Raw genomic sequence first — 16948 nt, 5'->3', positions numbered from 1 at the left:
CATTGCGACTAAAATACACAGCAGGAAGGACATCGGCGATATATACATTGTGTATTGTATTGTCTGTAAGTGCTAGGCATGGATCCTGCGGCGTGTCACTGGCCCTAATGTACTAGTTCCTGTAGCAATTTAATTAAGGCCACATTGTGACCCCTTCTGGAAGCTTTGTCTCTGCAACAGGTGTATGGGAACGTGTTTTTGTCTTAGCACCACTTGGATAGTATTCACAGATAATCAAAACCTGATAGATAACATTATGCCTGCATTTTTGTTGTATTGCTATGAAGCTACTATACATGGTAGTCGTACTTCTGGGACCTCATTACAATGCATTGTATGGATTTCTAAGAAATCCACTGATTTTGAGAAAGTCTTTGTTCTGAGGCTTTTCCATCCAGTCTCCGAAATTCCCTCTGTGCCAGTGAGCAAAAGTCATCTCTTCACTATTTGGATTATTTTTGTCCATAGCAGAAAGTGCTGTAAAATATCATAGCAGGATCCAGTAGAAAAACACCAAGAAAGTAAACATTCCAGCTCACCGATCTGTAGATCTAGATGTCCATTTGGGCCAGTGCACGGTGTCTGTGGTTGGCTTCCACAGGTTTAGCAATCATTGAAGGGCGGAAGGGGTAGAATCAAAACATTTGCCTATAATTAAGGAGTTTTTTTCTCTGAAACGTGTAAGGCGTAATCGGGGCTTTTGGAAGGATTGATCCATTCTAATTTTTATGATGAATTTGAAATAAAGAAAAATATTTTTTTCTGGACATCAGTGCTGGATTTGTTTCTACCCCTTCCTCCCTTCAAGGATCCAGTAGAGACTCTAGCTTACGGTGTTGGTCGGTGAGGTTTCACAGGCTTTGCTTCCGTGTGAAGGTCTATTTACTGATACATCCCAAAAAATACAAAAACAATGGCGATTCCAGCTATACAAATTTTGTATGTCAATGGGCTCTGGCCAAACGGATTACGTCTGGTACCAATACAGTTCTGGACTGGACTGACCTACTGCTTTCTTCCAGCAGCAATACCAGAATGGGGAGTCAGAGGAGAACCATGAGCAGTTCTTGAAGGCCCTACAGAACGCCGTCACCACTTTTGTAAACCGCATGAAGAGCAACCACATGCGCGGCAGGAGTATCACCAACGATTCTGCAGTTCTGTCGCTCTTTCAGTCTATCAACAACATGCACCCACAGCTTCTGGAGCTGCTCAACCAGTTGGATGAGAGGCGATGTATGTATTACAGAGGGCACATGTCATAAGTTCAGTGGGCTTCTAGAAAGATGGAGACCTGCCTGAGGTTTTAATGTGAAATATACAGTAATGCATAATGAAACTGTTCTTCGCAGTGTACTATGAAGGTCTGCAGGACAAGCTGGCCCAAATCCGAGACGCTCGCGGAGCACTGAATGCGCTGAGGGAGGAGCACAGGGAAAAGCTGCGACGAGCAGCAGAGGAAGCAGAGCGGCAGCGACAGATTCAGCTGGCACAGAAGCTGGAGATTATGAGGCAGAAGAAACAGGTGTGTGCATGGCTGAGAAATGTGACAAGGGACAGTACATCGTAAGGATCTTCCATTGCATTGTGAACGATTATGGAGTTCCACCTATTCTAAGAAGTCTTCAAAGCTAGGAGAGAGAAGGGGTTAATGCCGCGCAATGCGCCAGAAAGAGATGTGGAAATGTTGATAGATTAATAACTTTCATTCCATAGGTCTACGCGTTTTGAGGTATGAAACCTTTTCCTCTTGACCAGAATATCAACAATGCATTGTTGCATCAATGGTTGCATTGGTCCTGAAGAAGAGGTTTCATACCTCGAAACGTGTAGACCTATGGAATAAGAGTTCCAAATCTATCCACATTTCCACATCTTTTTCTGGCGGAGTGCTCGGCATTAACCCCATCTCTCCTCTTGCTTTGAAGACATATCCACGTGGGGCCGCGGCAGCCGCCACTATCTCATGCTATCTGTGGTGGTTGTGACCCTTCACAACCTCATTTGGTGAGTGTATAAGATTATACATTACTCGTTTATTTATCTGGTAAGACCCTATCAGCGCTTCTGTTTCCTAGCTTTATTACCTAAGAAGGAAAGGGGCTTAACGCAGTGTCTAAAGTGTAGTAGTTGGTCTATTCACCTCTGTAGTCCTGTGTATTTGTATAAGCCAGACGCAGTATGCTTTTTATGTGTTCACACCAGGCTCGAGACTTCAGATTTCTCTGGGCCTCCAGTATAAGCATGCTCAGAGGTGTATATTGCATTGGGCCTTAGGGCACATAAGAGTTTTGCATGTAGTCATTAGCTTGTCGGGAGAGGACAATGGATAAATTACGTAGACGAGTATTTTCAGTAATCCAGATCCTTGGTGGGTCACAAGCATGATGGATTATTGGAATTGTACTGTTTTGCTGCTCTCTGATGAGTCTACATAGCCCTTGGTATATAAAGTGATCATGAGGTTGCGTAAACAGCGCCAGCACCCAGTCTAGAACACTAAGAAAAAAGAAAACAAAAATACAAGAATGTTTTTGAAATATTCATCATCAAATTCAGCGATAACGAATGAATAACATATACTTGTAGGAATATTTGGAGATGCAGCGTCAACTTGCTATCCAGCGCCTGCAAGAACAAGAGAAGGAGCGACAGATGAGGCTGGAGCAGCAGAAGCAGACCATCCAGATGAGAGCCCAGATGCCAGCATTTCAGCTCCCATATGCACAGGTTTATCCCCCTTTCTGGTAGAGGTTTGTATGAGCGGTGATCGCCATCATGTTCTAACTCTTATTTACTTGTAGTTACAGTCCCTGCCGTCATCTGGTGGTGTCATGTACCCACCCTCTGGCCCGAATACTTATACCGGCACATTTAGTCCTTCTGGGTCAGTGGAGGGGTCACCTATGCATGGCGTTTACATGAACCAAGCAGGGCAGCCGACATCTGCGCCGTATCCTAGTATGCCCGTGCCAGGTACCGGTGAGTAGAATTAATATTTAATGGTGGCAATGCATTATTATAGTTACTAAGTACTCTGGAGCAGTGATGGACATGTCTGCGTTGTCTTACTACAGATCCCAACATGGTGAATGCATACATGTATCCAGCAGGATCTGCTCCAGCAGCTCAGCAAGGGCAACCTGTGCCAACTACCAACCCCGCGTATACGTCTTACCAGCCCACCCCTACACAGACCTACCAAGTAAGTAGGGACCCTTTACTCGTTCGCTGTTCCCAACCATTCTTTTTTATTGGAGTCCAAAGACAAATGTTACATGTTTTAAGCCTCTTTATGTAATTTTTCAACCTCTGAAGTTTACAGCAAAATTACCAAATAATAAATGTCAAACATTTTGAGTTTAAAGCCTCCTCTCCTTCTGGCTGATGGCAAATATCTCACCACAACATACTTGGCGTAATAGTCAGTCAGCTACCGCCACTACAGATATTGTGACTAACTGATAACCGGTGAATTATGTACAAAGATGTATAGAGGATGTTATGGCCATGAACGCATAGTTCAGATAGACGTATAAGTATATTTTATGGAGATATTCATATAAAACTGAGAACTGAACCATCCTTGATCCTAAAGTGGTTCACGTGTCAGGTCAACATGCCTTATAATGTGTAACAATTCAGTAACAATTTTTTCATTATTGTTTTTTTTTTGTTTTTTTTTTTTTACCCACTCTCACTTTTAAAGAGTGTGCCCTCCCAGAGCCTCCCTTCCATTTCCCAGAATCCTCCAGCCGCTGGGATGACGTACATGGGTGCACAGACTGTACCCCTGGGTTATCAGCCTTACAATATGCAGGTTAGTCCAAATGATGTCAACTCTTTAAATTACTGGGAGGTTAAATATGAAAGAAGGCACGTTAATCAATCTAGGCATTGTAGACAGATCCAAGTTTGTCTTCTCTTTACAGAACCTTATGACTAGTCTCCCTGGCCAAGATCCAGCAATGAGCAACCAGCAGCCTTTCCTCCCCGGACAACAACCCATGTATCAGCCTGTAAGTGCCAGTTATTGATAATATATATTCACTACATAATATCAAGGCATGACAAACAAGTCTTTAAAGGAGTTGGCATACAATTAATTTACTTTTTTTTTTTTCTTTGTGTAAGATTGTGTAAAATATTAACATTTTTTAAATATAATAATTTAAAATGACCTCCCCCCACTCTCATGTGCTCACCTCAACAGAGCACAGTATACTGAGGAGCGCAGTATACGGTGGGGCGGTATACACGGACAGGCGGGCGTGCGTGCGACAGAGCATGGCGGGCGGGTGTGCGGCAGAGCATAGCAGGCTGGCTGGTGTGCGGTAGAACATGGCGGTTGTGTGGCAGAGCATGGCAGGCGGGCGGGTGTGCGGCAGAGCATGGCAGGCGGGCGGGTGTGCAGCAGAGCATGGCAGGCGGGCTGGTGTGCGGTAGAACATGGCGGGCAAGCGTGCGGCAAAGCATGGCAGGCGGGCGGGTGTGCGGCAGAGCATGGCGGGCGGCTGTGGGACAGAGCGTGTGGGGCGGGTGTGGGACAGAGCGTGTGGGGCGGGGGGTGTGGGGCAGAGCATGGTTAGTATGGGGCGTGCAGAGCGCTATGTGGGGAGCACTATGCAGCTGTCATTGGTGACACTTTAGACTTATTAGGATCACTTTGCGGTTACCAACAAAATGGCTCCACGCTTACCCTAAACTTCATCTTCCCTTGTCTTTTTGGAAACACCCAGATTGGGAGGGGGAGCTGTGACATTGCACACAAAAGAGCAGATTCCACCCACTTTTACTGCAGTTGTAAATGTGAGCTAGTTCCACAGTAGCTCTACAGTAGGATTTCAGCAGCTGCTCCCCCTAGTGTGTACGAGTGGAAAATATCAAACTTTTTTATTTTTTTTTATATTTTGCGCAATTAAAAACAAATTTCTTCATCGTTCCTTATGGGAGACCCAGACCATGAGTGTATAGCTTCTGCCTCCGGAGGACACACAAAGTACTACACTAAAAAGTGTAGCTCCTCCCTCCGAGCATATACACCCCCTGGATGACCAAATCAAGCCAGTTCAATGCTTTGTGTTCAGGAGGTCACACACACACATGCATTCTTTTTTGATTTTAAAGATTTGGAAGAAAAGCGGGTCCAAGCTGGACTCCCGGCATGTCCCTTCTCACCCCACTGTGTCGGCGGTGCTGTTAAGGTTGATTTTACAAGGCTGGAGCCTTACATGCCGCGCTCCTTCACCATCCCCTCGGGCTCTGGCTTGAAGTGGGAGCCATCACGATTCTCACTGCTTTGCAGGAGACCGGTCTCCATCTGCAGCCCTTTCAGGACCCTGCCGGACGGAGCGCTCATCCCTCAGGGACCTGGCCCTGCTTCTCATAAGCTAAGTATTGAGACGTTATTGAGGGGTCCCTTGTACATTTATTGTGGGGAGAGTGTGTTATTTAACTTTGCTGTAATTTCCGGCCGGTTCTCCGTTTTTTTTTCCTGAGAACCGCGCCGAGGGTGCCTGCTTGTCGGCCGCATGGAAAAATTTAGGCCCCGGCTTCGGCTGCGGCCTACTTTCGTTTTCACTGCCCCTGCATGTCAGTCATGCAGGGGGACAGTGCGGCGCCGCCCACCGGCCGTTCAGCACAGGGGAGGACACTCCTCTCTGAGGAGATGTTTCCCGCCCCTGTATTTCTCCTTGGCCCTCCGGTTCCCGCTCTTGGACTAAACCCCGCCCCCCCTCCTCACTCCGGCGCCATTTTATCAGCGTTCACACACTGATCGGCGCTGGCTGCTGCAGCTCTGCAATCTGTCTGGGGGTCCGAGCTGTGGAATCCGGAGGGCACACAAAACGGTCTGGTAAGCCACAACCTCTGGTTGTGGACTTTCTTATACACTCTCTGGGGGTCATTCTGAAGGAGTGTGTTCTTTACTGCAGAGCCTCCACCTCAGCAGCATGTCTGTCACTAGGAGCAAGGCTGCAAGGCTTTACTCTATATGCACTGCATGTAAGCTCATACTGCCTGAACCGAGCACATATCCACATTGTGATGCCTGCTCTAACATGGTGGTGCCTCAGCCTGGAGTCTCCCCAGGGGTCCCTCCGGCTGCTCCAGCCCCGGTGGCTGAACCCCCGGTGGCTGAACCCCCGGCTTGGGTAGCATCGTTTTCTAATGCCATCTCCCAGTCCTTTGCCGACTCCATGGGACAGCTGTCCCGGACTCTGCTGACCATGCATCAGCCCCCTTCTCAGGGTGCCTCTGCTGCTCTGACTTGCTCTGCAGAACTCACAGAGGATTTTTCATCTGCTCCCAGACCCCGTCCTCCTAAACAGAGACGCAGGGACTCTTCTCCTTCCTCGTCCCACGGCTCTGATTCACGAGCTGAATCGCAGGGCGAGGAGGATGCCTTTACTGTGGGCTCGGACGCTACCTCTATGTACCCTATTGATCTAACCGAAGGTGATGCAGAGTTAGTGATTTGATTGCGTCCATTAATTCCATACTGGACCTCAATCCGCCAGTGTCAGAGGAACAAGCCTCTCTGGTAGAAAAACACCAGTTTACCTCATCTAAGAGAGCAAGGAGTGTGTTTTTTAACCACTCCAGTTTTCAGGCCACTGTGACCAAGCCCAGGGCCTGTCCTGACAAACGCTTTCCAAAGCGTAGTTCTGATGACCGTTTTCCCTTTCCACCAGAGGTGGTCAAGGAGTGGGCTCATTCACCAAAGGTAGATCCTCCGGTGTCTAGAATCTCATCCCGGACAGTTGTATCTGTGGCGGATGGCACCTCACTTAAGGATTCCACTGACCGCCAGGTTGACCTTCTGGCCAAATCTGTATATGAAGCGGCAGGGGCCTCGTTCTCCCCGTCTTTTGCAGCAGTGTGGGCTCTTAAGGCCGTCTCTGCTTCTCTGGCGGAGATGCATTCTCTCACCAGGGACTCTATGCCCGAAATGGTTGCCTTAACTTCCCAGGCTTCGGCTTTTTCATCCTATGCCATGTCTGCCATTCTGGAGGCTTCTCACCGCACGGCGGTGGCTTCCGCTAATTCCCTCGCGATCCGCAGGATCTTGTGGCTTCGAGAGTGGAAAGCAGACGCTTCTTCCAAGAAGTACCTTGCTGGGCTCCCTTTTGCTGGGTCCCGGCTGTTCGGTGAACAACTGGATGAAATTATTAAGGAAGCTACTGGCGGGAAGAGTACTTCCTTGCCACAAACCAAAACCAGGAAACCTGTCCAGGGTAGGAATCAGTCGAGGTTTCGTTCCTTTCGTTCCTCCAACTGGTCCTCCTCTAAGCCCTCGGCCTCGTCCACTAACTCAGGCAAGGACCAAAAATCCAACTGGCGCACAAAGGCGCGTCCACAGAAGACCGCAGGAGCGGCTGCCACTAAGGCAGCCTCCTCTTGACTATCTGTCCGCGCCAGCAACGTCCTTGGTCGGTGGCAGGCTCTCCCACTTTGGCGACGTGTGGTTTCAACACGTCTCCGATCAGTGGGTGCGGGATATCATCTCTCACGGCTACAGGATAGAATTCTTTTCCAGCCCGCCAAACAGATTTTTTCTGTCCACTTCCCCCTGCTCCAAAGCCGCCGCCTTCTCTCAGGCCGTGGCATCCTTGCAGGCCAACGGAGTAATTGTACCGGTTCCCGCCCGGGAACGGTTCAGAGGTTTCTACTCAAATCTCTTCCTAGTCCCCAAGAAGGACGGTTCCTTCCGGCCCATCCTGGATCTCAAGCTTCTCAACAAGCATGTTCAGGTGCGGCATTTTCGCATGGAGTCTCTGAGATCAGTCATTGCCTCAATGACCCAAGGAGATTTTCTAGCATCCATCGACATCAGAGATGCCTATTTGCATGTGCCAATTGCAGTTTCACACCAGCATTGACTACGTTTTGCAATCGGAGAGGAACATTTACAATTTGAGGCTCTCTACTTCGGGTTAGCCATGGCCCCTCGAGTATTCACCAAGGTCATGGCAGCAGTGGTTGCGGTTCTTCACCTCCAGGGGTTGGCAGTGATTCCTTACCTGGACGACCTTCTAGTCAAGGCTTCATCCAGTGCAGACTGTCAGCGGAGTGTCTCGCTCACTCTCGCCACGCTTGCTCAATTCGGGTGGCTTGTCAATCTGCCCAAGTCCACTCTGACCCCGACCCAGAAACTTACGTACCTAGGGATGCAATTCGAGACTCTGCCGGCACTTGTGAAGCTGCCCTTAGTCAAACAGCAGTCCCTTCATCTGGCGGTGCGCTCTCTGCTGAGGCCCCGCCGTCATTCCATCAGGCACCTCATGCAGGTGCTGGGTCAAATGGTGGCGTCAATGGAAGCGGTTCCCTTTGCCCAGTTCCATCTGTGTCCCCTGCAGCTGGACATTCTCCGCTGTTGGGACAAGCGGACCTCTTCCTTGCACAGGCTAGTGGCTCTGTCGCCACAGACCAGGAGCTCTTCAGTGGTGGCTTCGGCCTCTCTCTCTATCCCAGGGACGCTCCTTTCTGATCCCGTCCTGGGTGATTCTCACCACGGATGCCAGTCTATCCGGCTGGGGAGCAGTGTTTCTCCACCACCGAGCACAGGGCACTTGGACTCCGTCCGAATCAGCCCTCTCGATCAATGTGCTGGAAATCAGAGCTGTGCTCCTAGCTCTCGTAGCCTTTCACCACCTGTTGGCGGGCAAGCACATTAGAGTCCAGTCAGACAACGCGACAGCAGTTGCCTACATCAATCACCAGGGCGGGACTCGCAGCCGCCTAGCAATGTTGGAGGTTCAACGTATCCTTCAGTGGACGGAGGACTCCAAGTCCACCATATCCGCAGTCCACATCCCAGGCGTAGAAAACTGGGAGGCAGATTATCTCAGCCGTCAAACCGTGGACAGCGGCGAGTGGGCCCTGCATCCGGCAGTGTTCCGGTCAATCTGCCGCAAGTGGGGCACTCCGGAAGTGGATCTCGTGGCATCCCGGCACAACAACAAGGTCCCGGTTTACGTGGCTCACTCCCACGATCCTCAGGCCTTGGCAGCGGACGCGCTGGTTCAGGATTGGTCCCAGTTCCGTCTGGCCTACGTGTTTCCCCCTCTAGCTCTCTTGCCCAGAGTCCTGCGCAAGATCAGAATGGAGGGCCGTCGGGTCATAATCATTGCTCCAGACTGGCCCAGGCGAGCTTGGTACCCAGACCTGCTCCATCTGTCCGTAGAGGTGCCGTGGCATCTTCCGGACCGTCCAGACCTTCTCTCACAAGGTCCGTTTTCTTTTTCGCTCCTAATTGGGAGACCCAGACAGTGGGTGTATAGCTACTGCCCTCTGGAGGCCGCACAAAGAACTACACTTAAAAGTGTAAGGCCCCTCCCCTTCTGGCTATACACCCTCCCGTAGGAGTACAGATTCCCCAGTTTTAGCTTTGTGCGCAAGGAGGTCAGACACGCACGCATAGCTCCATTGTTTTTAGTCAGCAGCAGCTGCTGACTATATCGGATGGAAGAAAAGAGGACACATATAGTGTCCCCAGCATGCTCCCTTCTCACCCCACTGTATGTCGGAGGTGTTTGTAAGGTTGAGGTACCCATTGCGGGTACGGCGGCAGGAGCCCACATGCTGATTCCTTCCCCATCCCTTTTTACAGGGCTCTGGGTGAAGTGGGATTTACCGGTCTCCAGGCACTGAGACCGTGCTCCATCTACAGCCCCTGGAGAAGATGCTGGATGGAGCGGAGTACATCAGGGACATGGCCCTGCTTCCTCAAGGTACTCTGTGTCCCCGTGCATTTGGCGCTCACACCGCAGCTTGCTGGGTGTTGTAGTGCGCCGGGGGACATCAGCGCTACGGCGCTTGTGCCAGGCCTCATTCAGCTTCGCTGAAGCAGGCACACTTCTAGGAATAGGTCGCGCCGGCCGCTGGGACTGCGGCGCGGCTGGCACTTGTGGTGCGCCGGGGACTTCAGCGCGGCCCGCGCTTTTACGGCGGCCGCGCTGATAACTCGAGTCCCCGGCTTTTGCGGCCTGCTTCCGTTCGTTCCCGCCCCCGGACCTGCCAGTCAGGAGAGGGGCGGGACGCTGGCCACGTCCAGGAACGGTCATGCCGGCCGCTGGGACTGCGGCGCGGCTGACACTTGTGGTGCGCCGGGGACTTCAGCACGGCCCGCGCTTTTACGGCGGCCGCGCTGATAACTCGAGTCCCCGGCTTTTGCGGCCTGCTTCCGTTCGTTCCCGCCCCCAGACCTGCCAGTCAGGAGAGGGGCGGGACGCTGGCCAGTGCATCAGCGCTGAGGGCTGGAGTCGTTTTTACATACTCCAGCCCTCACAATCGGCACAGAGGGGACACTGTTTCCCGCACTTTTGTTTGGGAACTCCCACGGACCGCCCCTCTCCACAGACGCCGGCAGCCATTCCTGCTGACACGCTGAGCTGCAGAGGGGAGCCGGGGAGACCCAGACAAGGAATCTGCAGCCTCTTACCCGCTATTCAGCGGGCGGTAAGCCCCCTCTTGTGCCAGTATTATTCTTAGTATTTTGTTTCTACAAATACTTTGTATTGCATAGCGCTGGTCGCCCTTTGGCTATAGACTCTCTCACAGCAGAGAGCCAGCAACATGTCGTCCGTAAAACGCAAGGGTGCCAAGGCACAGACATTATATGCCTCCTGCACCGCTTGTGGGACTTTTCTACCGGCAGGCTCCACGGACCCCCATTGTGTGCAGTGCTCGGCCCCTGCGGCGCTTGCACAGTCGGGACCTCTGCTGGACGTGACCCAGGGTGTACCACCTGTGAATGCTGTCCAGGTGACAGGAACTGAGTTTGCAGCTTTTGCTGACAGAATGTCTCTCACTATGTCACAAATTCTTGACACATTGCGAGCTAGGCCTGTACTTCAGGCCACGGACACTGTGCAATCATTGCCCCCTGGTCCCCCTCAGCTCCAAGCTCCGGGACGGGCATATACACCTCAGGGTGAAGACTCTGACTCGGACGATGGCCCCGGGCAGCCTAAGCGGGCTCGCTATGACGGGCCTTCACATTCATCTCAATGGTCAGGATCCCAGCGAGATGAATCTATGGGTGATGAGGCGGACGTAACTGATCAGGATTCTGATCCTGGGACCGCTCTCAATCTTGATACACCAGATGGTGACGCCATAGTTAATGATCTTATATTTAACATCAATAAGATGTTAAATATTTCCCCACCAGCTCCTCTTGTGGAGGAGTCAGCTTCGCAGCACGAGAGAATCCATTTCAGATACCCTAAGCGTACTTTAAGCACTTTTCTGGACCACGCTGACTTTAGAGACGCAATCCAGAAACCCCACGCTTATCCTGAAAGGCGTTTTCCTAAACGGCTTAAAGATACACGCTATCCTTTTCCCCCTGAGGTGGTCAAGGGTTGGACCCAGTGTCCAAAAGTGGATCCTCCAATTTCCAGGCTTGCAGCTAGATCCTTGGTTGCAGTTGAAGATGGAGCGGCACTTAAAGATGCCACTGACAGGCAGATGGAGCTCTGGCTGAAATCCATCTATGAAGCGATTGGAGCGTCATTAGCGCCTTCTTTTGCGGCCGTATGGGCACTCCAAGCTATCTCAGCCGGGCTTGCGCGAGTTGACTCCGTCACACGTGCATGTGCCCCGCAGGTAGCACCATTGACCTCGCAAATGGCGGCATTCGCGTCGTACGCGATTAATGCTGTTCTTGACGCTACAAGCCGCACGGCAGTGGCGTCAGCCAACTCCGTTGTTTTGCGTAGGGCCCTGTGGTTGAGACATTGGAAAGCAGATTCTCATTCCAAGAAGTGCTTAACCAATTTGCCTTTTTCTCGTGACCGATTGTTTGGAGAGCGTTTGGATGAAATCATCAAACACTCCAAGGGTAAGGACTCATCCTTACCGCAACACAGACAAAACAGACCCCAACAGAGGAAGGGTCAGTCTGGTTATCGGTCCTTTCGAGGACCGGGCAGGTCCCAATTCGCCTCGTCAAAAAAGACTCAAAAGGACCAGAGACGCTCAGATTCTTGGAGGTCTCAGTCACGCCCAAAAAGGACAGCCGGAGGAACCGTTGCCAAGACGGCGTCCTCCTGACTTGCGGTCTCCGATTCCCACACCCGCGGTCGGTGGGAGGCTTTCCCACTTTGGCGACATCTGGCTGTCACACGTCAAAGACCGTTGGGTGAGGGATATTCTGTCTCACGGGTACAGGATAGAGTTCAGTTCTCGTCCGCCAACTCGTTTCTTCAGAACTTCTCCACCACCAGACCGAGCCGATGCTCTGTTGCAGGCGGTGGCCGCTCTAAAGGCGGAAGGAGTGGTGACCTCCGTCCCGCTTCAGGAACAAGGTCACGGTTTTTACTCCAATCTGTTTGTGGTCCCAAAAAAGGACGGATCGTATCGGCCCGTCCTGGATCTAAAGTTGCTCAACAGACACGTAAAAGTCAGGAGGTTCCGGATGGAATCCCTACGCTCCGTCATAGCCTCAATGTCTCAAGGAGATTTTCTAGCATCAATAGATATCAAGGATGCGTATCTCCACGTGCCGATCGCACCAGAGCATCAGCGTTTCCTACGCTTCGTCATACACGACGAACACCTACAGTTCGTAGCGTTACCTTTCGGTCTGGCAACAGCCCCCCGGGTCTTCACCAAGGTCATGGCAGCAGTAGTAGCTGTTCTGCACTCGCAGGGTCACTCGGTCATCCCGTATCTAGACGACCTGCTTATAAAGGCACCCTCTCAAGAGGCATGCCAACACAGTCTGAAGGTGGCACTAGACACTCTCCAGAGTTTCGGGTGGATTATCAACTTTCCAAAGTCTCATCTAACCCCGACCCAATCTCTGACTTATCTTGGCATGGAGTTTCATACTCTATCAGCGATAGTGAAGCTTCCACTGGACAAGCAGTGCTCGCTACGGACTGGAGTGCAATCTCTCCTTCAGAGCCAGTCGCACTCACTGAGGCGCCTCATGCATTTCCTAGGAAAGATGGTAGCAGCAATGGAGGCAGTCCCGTTCGCGCAGTTTCATCTGCGCCCTCTACAATGGGACATTCTACGCCAATGGGACGGGAAATCGACGTCCCTCGACAGGACTGTCTCCCTCTCTCAGACTGCCAAGGACTCTCTCCGTTGGTGGCTTCTCCCCACCTCATTGTCACAGGGAAAGTCGTTCCTTCCCCCGTCCTGGGCAGTGGTCACGACGGATGCGAGCCTATCAGGGTGGGGAGCGGTGTATCTCCACCACAGGGCTCAGGGGATGTGGACTCTGGAAGAGTCCACCCTGCAGATCAATGTTCTGGAAATCAGAGCAATCTATCTTGCCCTGCGAGCCTTCCAACAATGGCTGGAAGGCAAGCAGATTCGGATTCAGTCGGACAATTCTACGGCGGTGGCTTACATCAACCACCAAGGGGGAACACGCAGTCGCCAAGCTTTTCAAGAAGTCCAACGGATTTTGACGTGGGTGGAAAGCAGAGCGTCCACCATATCCGCAGTTCACATCCCAGGCGTGGAAAACTGGGAAGCAGACTTTCTCAGTCGCCAGGGCATGGACGCAGGAGAATGGTCCCTTCACCCGGACGTGTTTCAGCAGATCTGTTGCCGCTGGGGGACGCCGGACGTCGATCTGATGGCGTCACGGCACAACAACAAGGTCCCAGTTTTCATGGCACGGTCTCACGATCACCGAGCACTGGCGGCAGACGCCTTGGTTCAGGATTGGTCGCAATTCCGACTCCCCTATTTGTTCCCACCTCTAGCATTGTTACCCAGAGTTCTCCGGAAAATCAGGTCCGACTGCCATCGAGCCATACTCGTCGCTCCAGATTGGCCAAGAAGGTCGTGGTACCCGGATCTGTGGCATCTCACGGTAGGCCAACCGTGGACACTACCAGACCGTCCAGATTTGCTGTCTCAAGGGCCGTTTTTCCATCTGAATTCTGCGGCCCTGAACCTGACTGTGTGGCCATTGAGTCCTGGATCCTAGCGGCCTCAGGTTTATCTCAGGCGGTTGTTGCCACAATGAGACAGGCTAGAAAACCATCCTCAGCTAAGATCTATCACAGAACGTGGAAGATATTCTTAGCGTGGTGCTTGGCTCAAGGGTTTTCTCCCTGGCCATTTGCATTGCCAATTTTTCTTTCCTTCCTGCAGTCTGGGTTGGAAAAAGGTTTGTCGCTTAGCTCTCTTAAGGGTCAAGTCTCCGCGCTATCCGTATTCTTTCAGAAGCGCTTGGCACAGCTTTCTAAAGTACGCACGTTTCTCCAAGGAGTTTGTCATATCGTTCCTCCTTACAGACGGCCATTGGAACCCTGGGATCTGAACAAGGTTCTCATTGCTCTCCAGAAGCCGCCTTTCGAGCCTTTGAAAGAGGTTCCCCTTTCTCGGCTTTCACAAAAGGTAGTTTTTCTTGTGGCGGTCACGTCTCTTCGAAGAGTGTCCGAGCTAGCGGCGTTATCTTGCAAATCTCCCTTCCTGGTGTTTCACCAAGACAAGGTAGTACTGCGTCCAATTCCAGAGTTTTCTCCCAAGGTGGTTTCTTCCTTTCATCTCAATCAGGATATCACTTTACCATCTTTGTGTCCGCATCCAGTTCACCAATTTGAAAAGGGTTTACATCTGTTGGACCTGGTGAGAGCACTCAGCATTTACATTTCTCGCACGGCGGCTCTACGCCGTTCGGATGCGCTCTTTGTCCTAGTCGCTGGTCAGCATAAGGGATCGCAAGCTTCCAAATCCACCCTGGCGCGGTGGATCAAGGAACCAATTCTTCACACATACCGTTCTGCTGGGCTTCCGATTCCATCTGGACTGAAGGCCCATTCTACCAGAGCCGTGGGTGCGTCCTGGGCATTACGGCATCAGGCTACGGCTCAGCAAGTGTGCCAGGCGGCTACCTGGTCGAGTCTGCACACGTTTACCAAACACTATCAAGTGCATACCTACGCTTCGGCAGATGCCAGCCTAGGTAGACAGGTCCTTCAGGCGGCGGTGGCCCACCTGTAGGAAGAGGCTGTCTGACAGCCCGTTCATGTGGTATCTTTTTACCCACCCAGGGACTGCTTTTGGACGTCCCACTGTCTGGGTCTCCCAATTAGGAGCGAAAAAGAAGAAGGGAATTTTGTTTACTTACCGTAAATTCCTTTTCTTCTAGCTCCAATTGGGAGACCCAGCACCCGCCCTATTTGTTCTTAGGGTTTCGTTTTTTCGGGTGCACATGTTGTTCATGTTGTTTCTTAAGTTCTCCGATCGTGTTATCGGATTGAATTTGTTTTTGAAACTGTTATTGGCTTTCCTCCTTCTTGCTTTGGTACTAAAACTGAGGAATCTGTACTCCTACGGGAGGGTGTATAGCCAGAAGGGGAGGGGCCTTACACTTTTAAGTGTAGTTCTTTGTGCGGCCTCCAGAGGGCAGTAGCTATACACCCACTGTCTGGGTCTCCCAATTGGAGCTAGAAGAAAAGGAATTTACGGTAAGTAAACAAAATTCCCTTCTTTCCGCCAGAATTCTGCGGCTCTCAGATTGACGGCGTGGCTCTTGAGTCCTGGATCCTGACGGCTTCAGGCATTCCTTCCGAGGTCATCTCCACTATGACTCAGGCTCGGAAGTCTTCCTCGGCCAGGATTTACCACAGGACTTGGAGAATTTTCCTGTCCTGGTGTCGCTCTTCCGGCCATGCTCCTTGGCCTTTTTCCTTGCCGACCATCCTGTCCTTTCTACAGTCCGGTCTGCAGCTAGGACTATCCCTCAATTCCCTCAAGGGACAGGTTTCGGCTCCGTCAGTGTTGTTCCAGCGGTGTATCGCCCGACTGGCCCAGGTGCGCACCTTCATGCAGGGCGCATCTCACATCATTCCTCCTTATCGGCGGCCTTTGGATCCCTGGGACCTTAATCTGGTCCTCACGGCCTTACAGAAACCCCCCTTTGAGCCTCTTAGGGAGGTTTCTTTGTTTCGACTTTCACAGAAAGTGGTCTTTCTGGTGGCCATAACTTCTCTCAGGAGAGTCTCTGATTTGGCTGCGCTCTCTTCGGAGTCACCCTTTTTGGTTTTTCACCAAGACAAGGTGGTTCTCCGTCCGACTCCGGACTTTCTCCCTAAGGTGGTGTCTCCTTTCCACCTTAACCAGGACATTTCATTGCCTTCCCTTTGTCCGGCCCCTGTGCATCGTTTTGAGAAAGCGTTGCATACTTTAGATTTGGTGCGGGCGCTCCGGATCTATGTGTCACGCACCGCTGCTCTTAGGCGGTGCACCTCTCTTTTTGTGCTGACCACAGGTCAGCGCAAGGGTCTCTCGGCTTCTAAACCGACCCTAGCACGTTGGATTAGGTCGGCCATATCCGATGCCTACCAATGTACTCAGGTACAGCCTCTTGGGCTTTCAGGCACCAGGCTACGGCTCAGCAGGTCTGTCAGGCTGCCACTTGGTCTAGTCTGCACACCTTTTCGAAGCACTACCAAGTGCATGCTCATGCTTCGGCAGATGCGAGCTTGGGCAGACGTATCCTTCAGGCGGCTGTCGCCCATTTGTGAAGTTAGGTTTTGCCTACTTCTCAGTTTTCTGTTTATTCCCACCCATGGACTGCTTTGAGACGTCCCATGGTCTGGGTCTCCCATAAGGAACGATGAAGAAAAGAGAATTTCTTTGTCGCTCCATTGGGAGACCCAGACAATTGGGTGTATAGCTTCTGCCTCCGGAGGCCACACAAAGTATTACACTTTAAAAAGTGTAACCCCTCCCCTCTGCCTATACACCCCCCCGTGCATCACGGGCTCCTCAGTTTTATGCTTTGTGTTGAAGGAGGCACACATGCACTCATGCTCCCATTTTAGTCAGCAGCAGCTGCTGATTATATCGGATGGAAGAAAAGAGGGCCCTAACAGGGCTCCCGGCATGCTCCCTTCTCACCCCACTAAGTCGGCGGTGTTGTTAAGGTTGAGGTACCCATTGCGGGTACACAGGCCGGAGCCACATGCCGTTT

At 51.6% G+C, this 16948-nt stretch overlaps 1 protein-coding gene across 3 annotated transcripts in view; it reads left to right on the top strand.

The window, feature by feature from the left end:
- HGS (hepatocyte growth factor-regulated tyrosine kinase substrate) overlaps window positions 1-16948 on the top strand; it is a 126242-nt gene that overhangs the window by 45220 nt on the left and 64074 nt on the right. For 2 of the 3 annotated variants that reach the window (XM_075349515.1, XM_075349513.1), the window contains exons 14-20: window positions 1023-1236; window positions 1353-1525; window positions 2590-2730; window positions 2805-2982; window positions 3078-3205; window positions 3710-3820; window positions 3933-4019. In XM_075349515.1, the coding sequence (XP_075205630.1) occupies window positions 1023-1236; window positions 1353-1525; window positions 2590-2730; window positions 2805-2982; window positions 3078-3205; window positions 3710-3820; window positions 3933-4019 (1032 nt within the window). The remainder of the gene's footprint in view (window positions 1-1022; window positions 1237-1352; window positions 1526-2589; window positions 2731-2804; window positions 2983-3077; window positions 3206-3709; window positions 3821-3932; window positions 4020-16948) is intronic. The other variant, XM_075349514.1, reaches the window with a different exon arrangement.

This window comes from Anomaloglossus baeobatrachus, chromosome 5 (genome assembly GCF_048569485.1).
Source record: "Anomaloglossus baeobatrachus isolate aAnoBae1 chromosome 5, aAnoBae1.hap1, whole genome shotgun sequence".
NCBI lineage: Eukaryota > Metazoa > Chordata > Amphibia > Anura > Aromobatidae > Anomaloglossus > Anomaloglossus baeobatrachus.
This window is presented reverse-complemented; position numbering and strand designations above follow the sequence as displayed.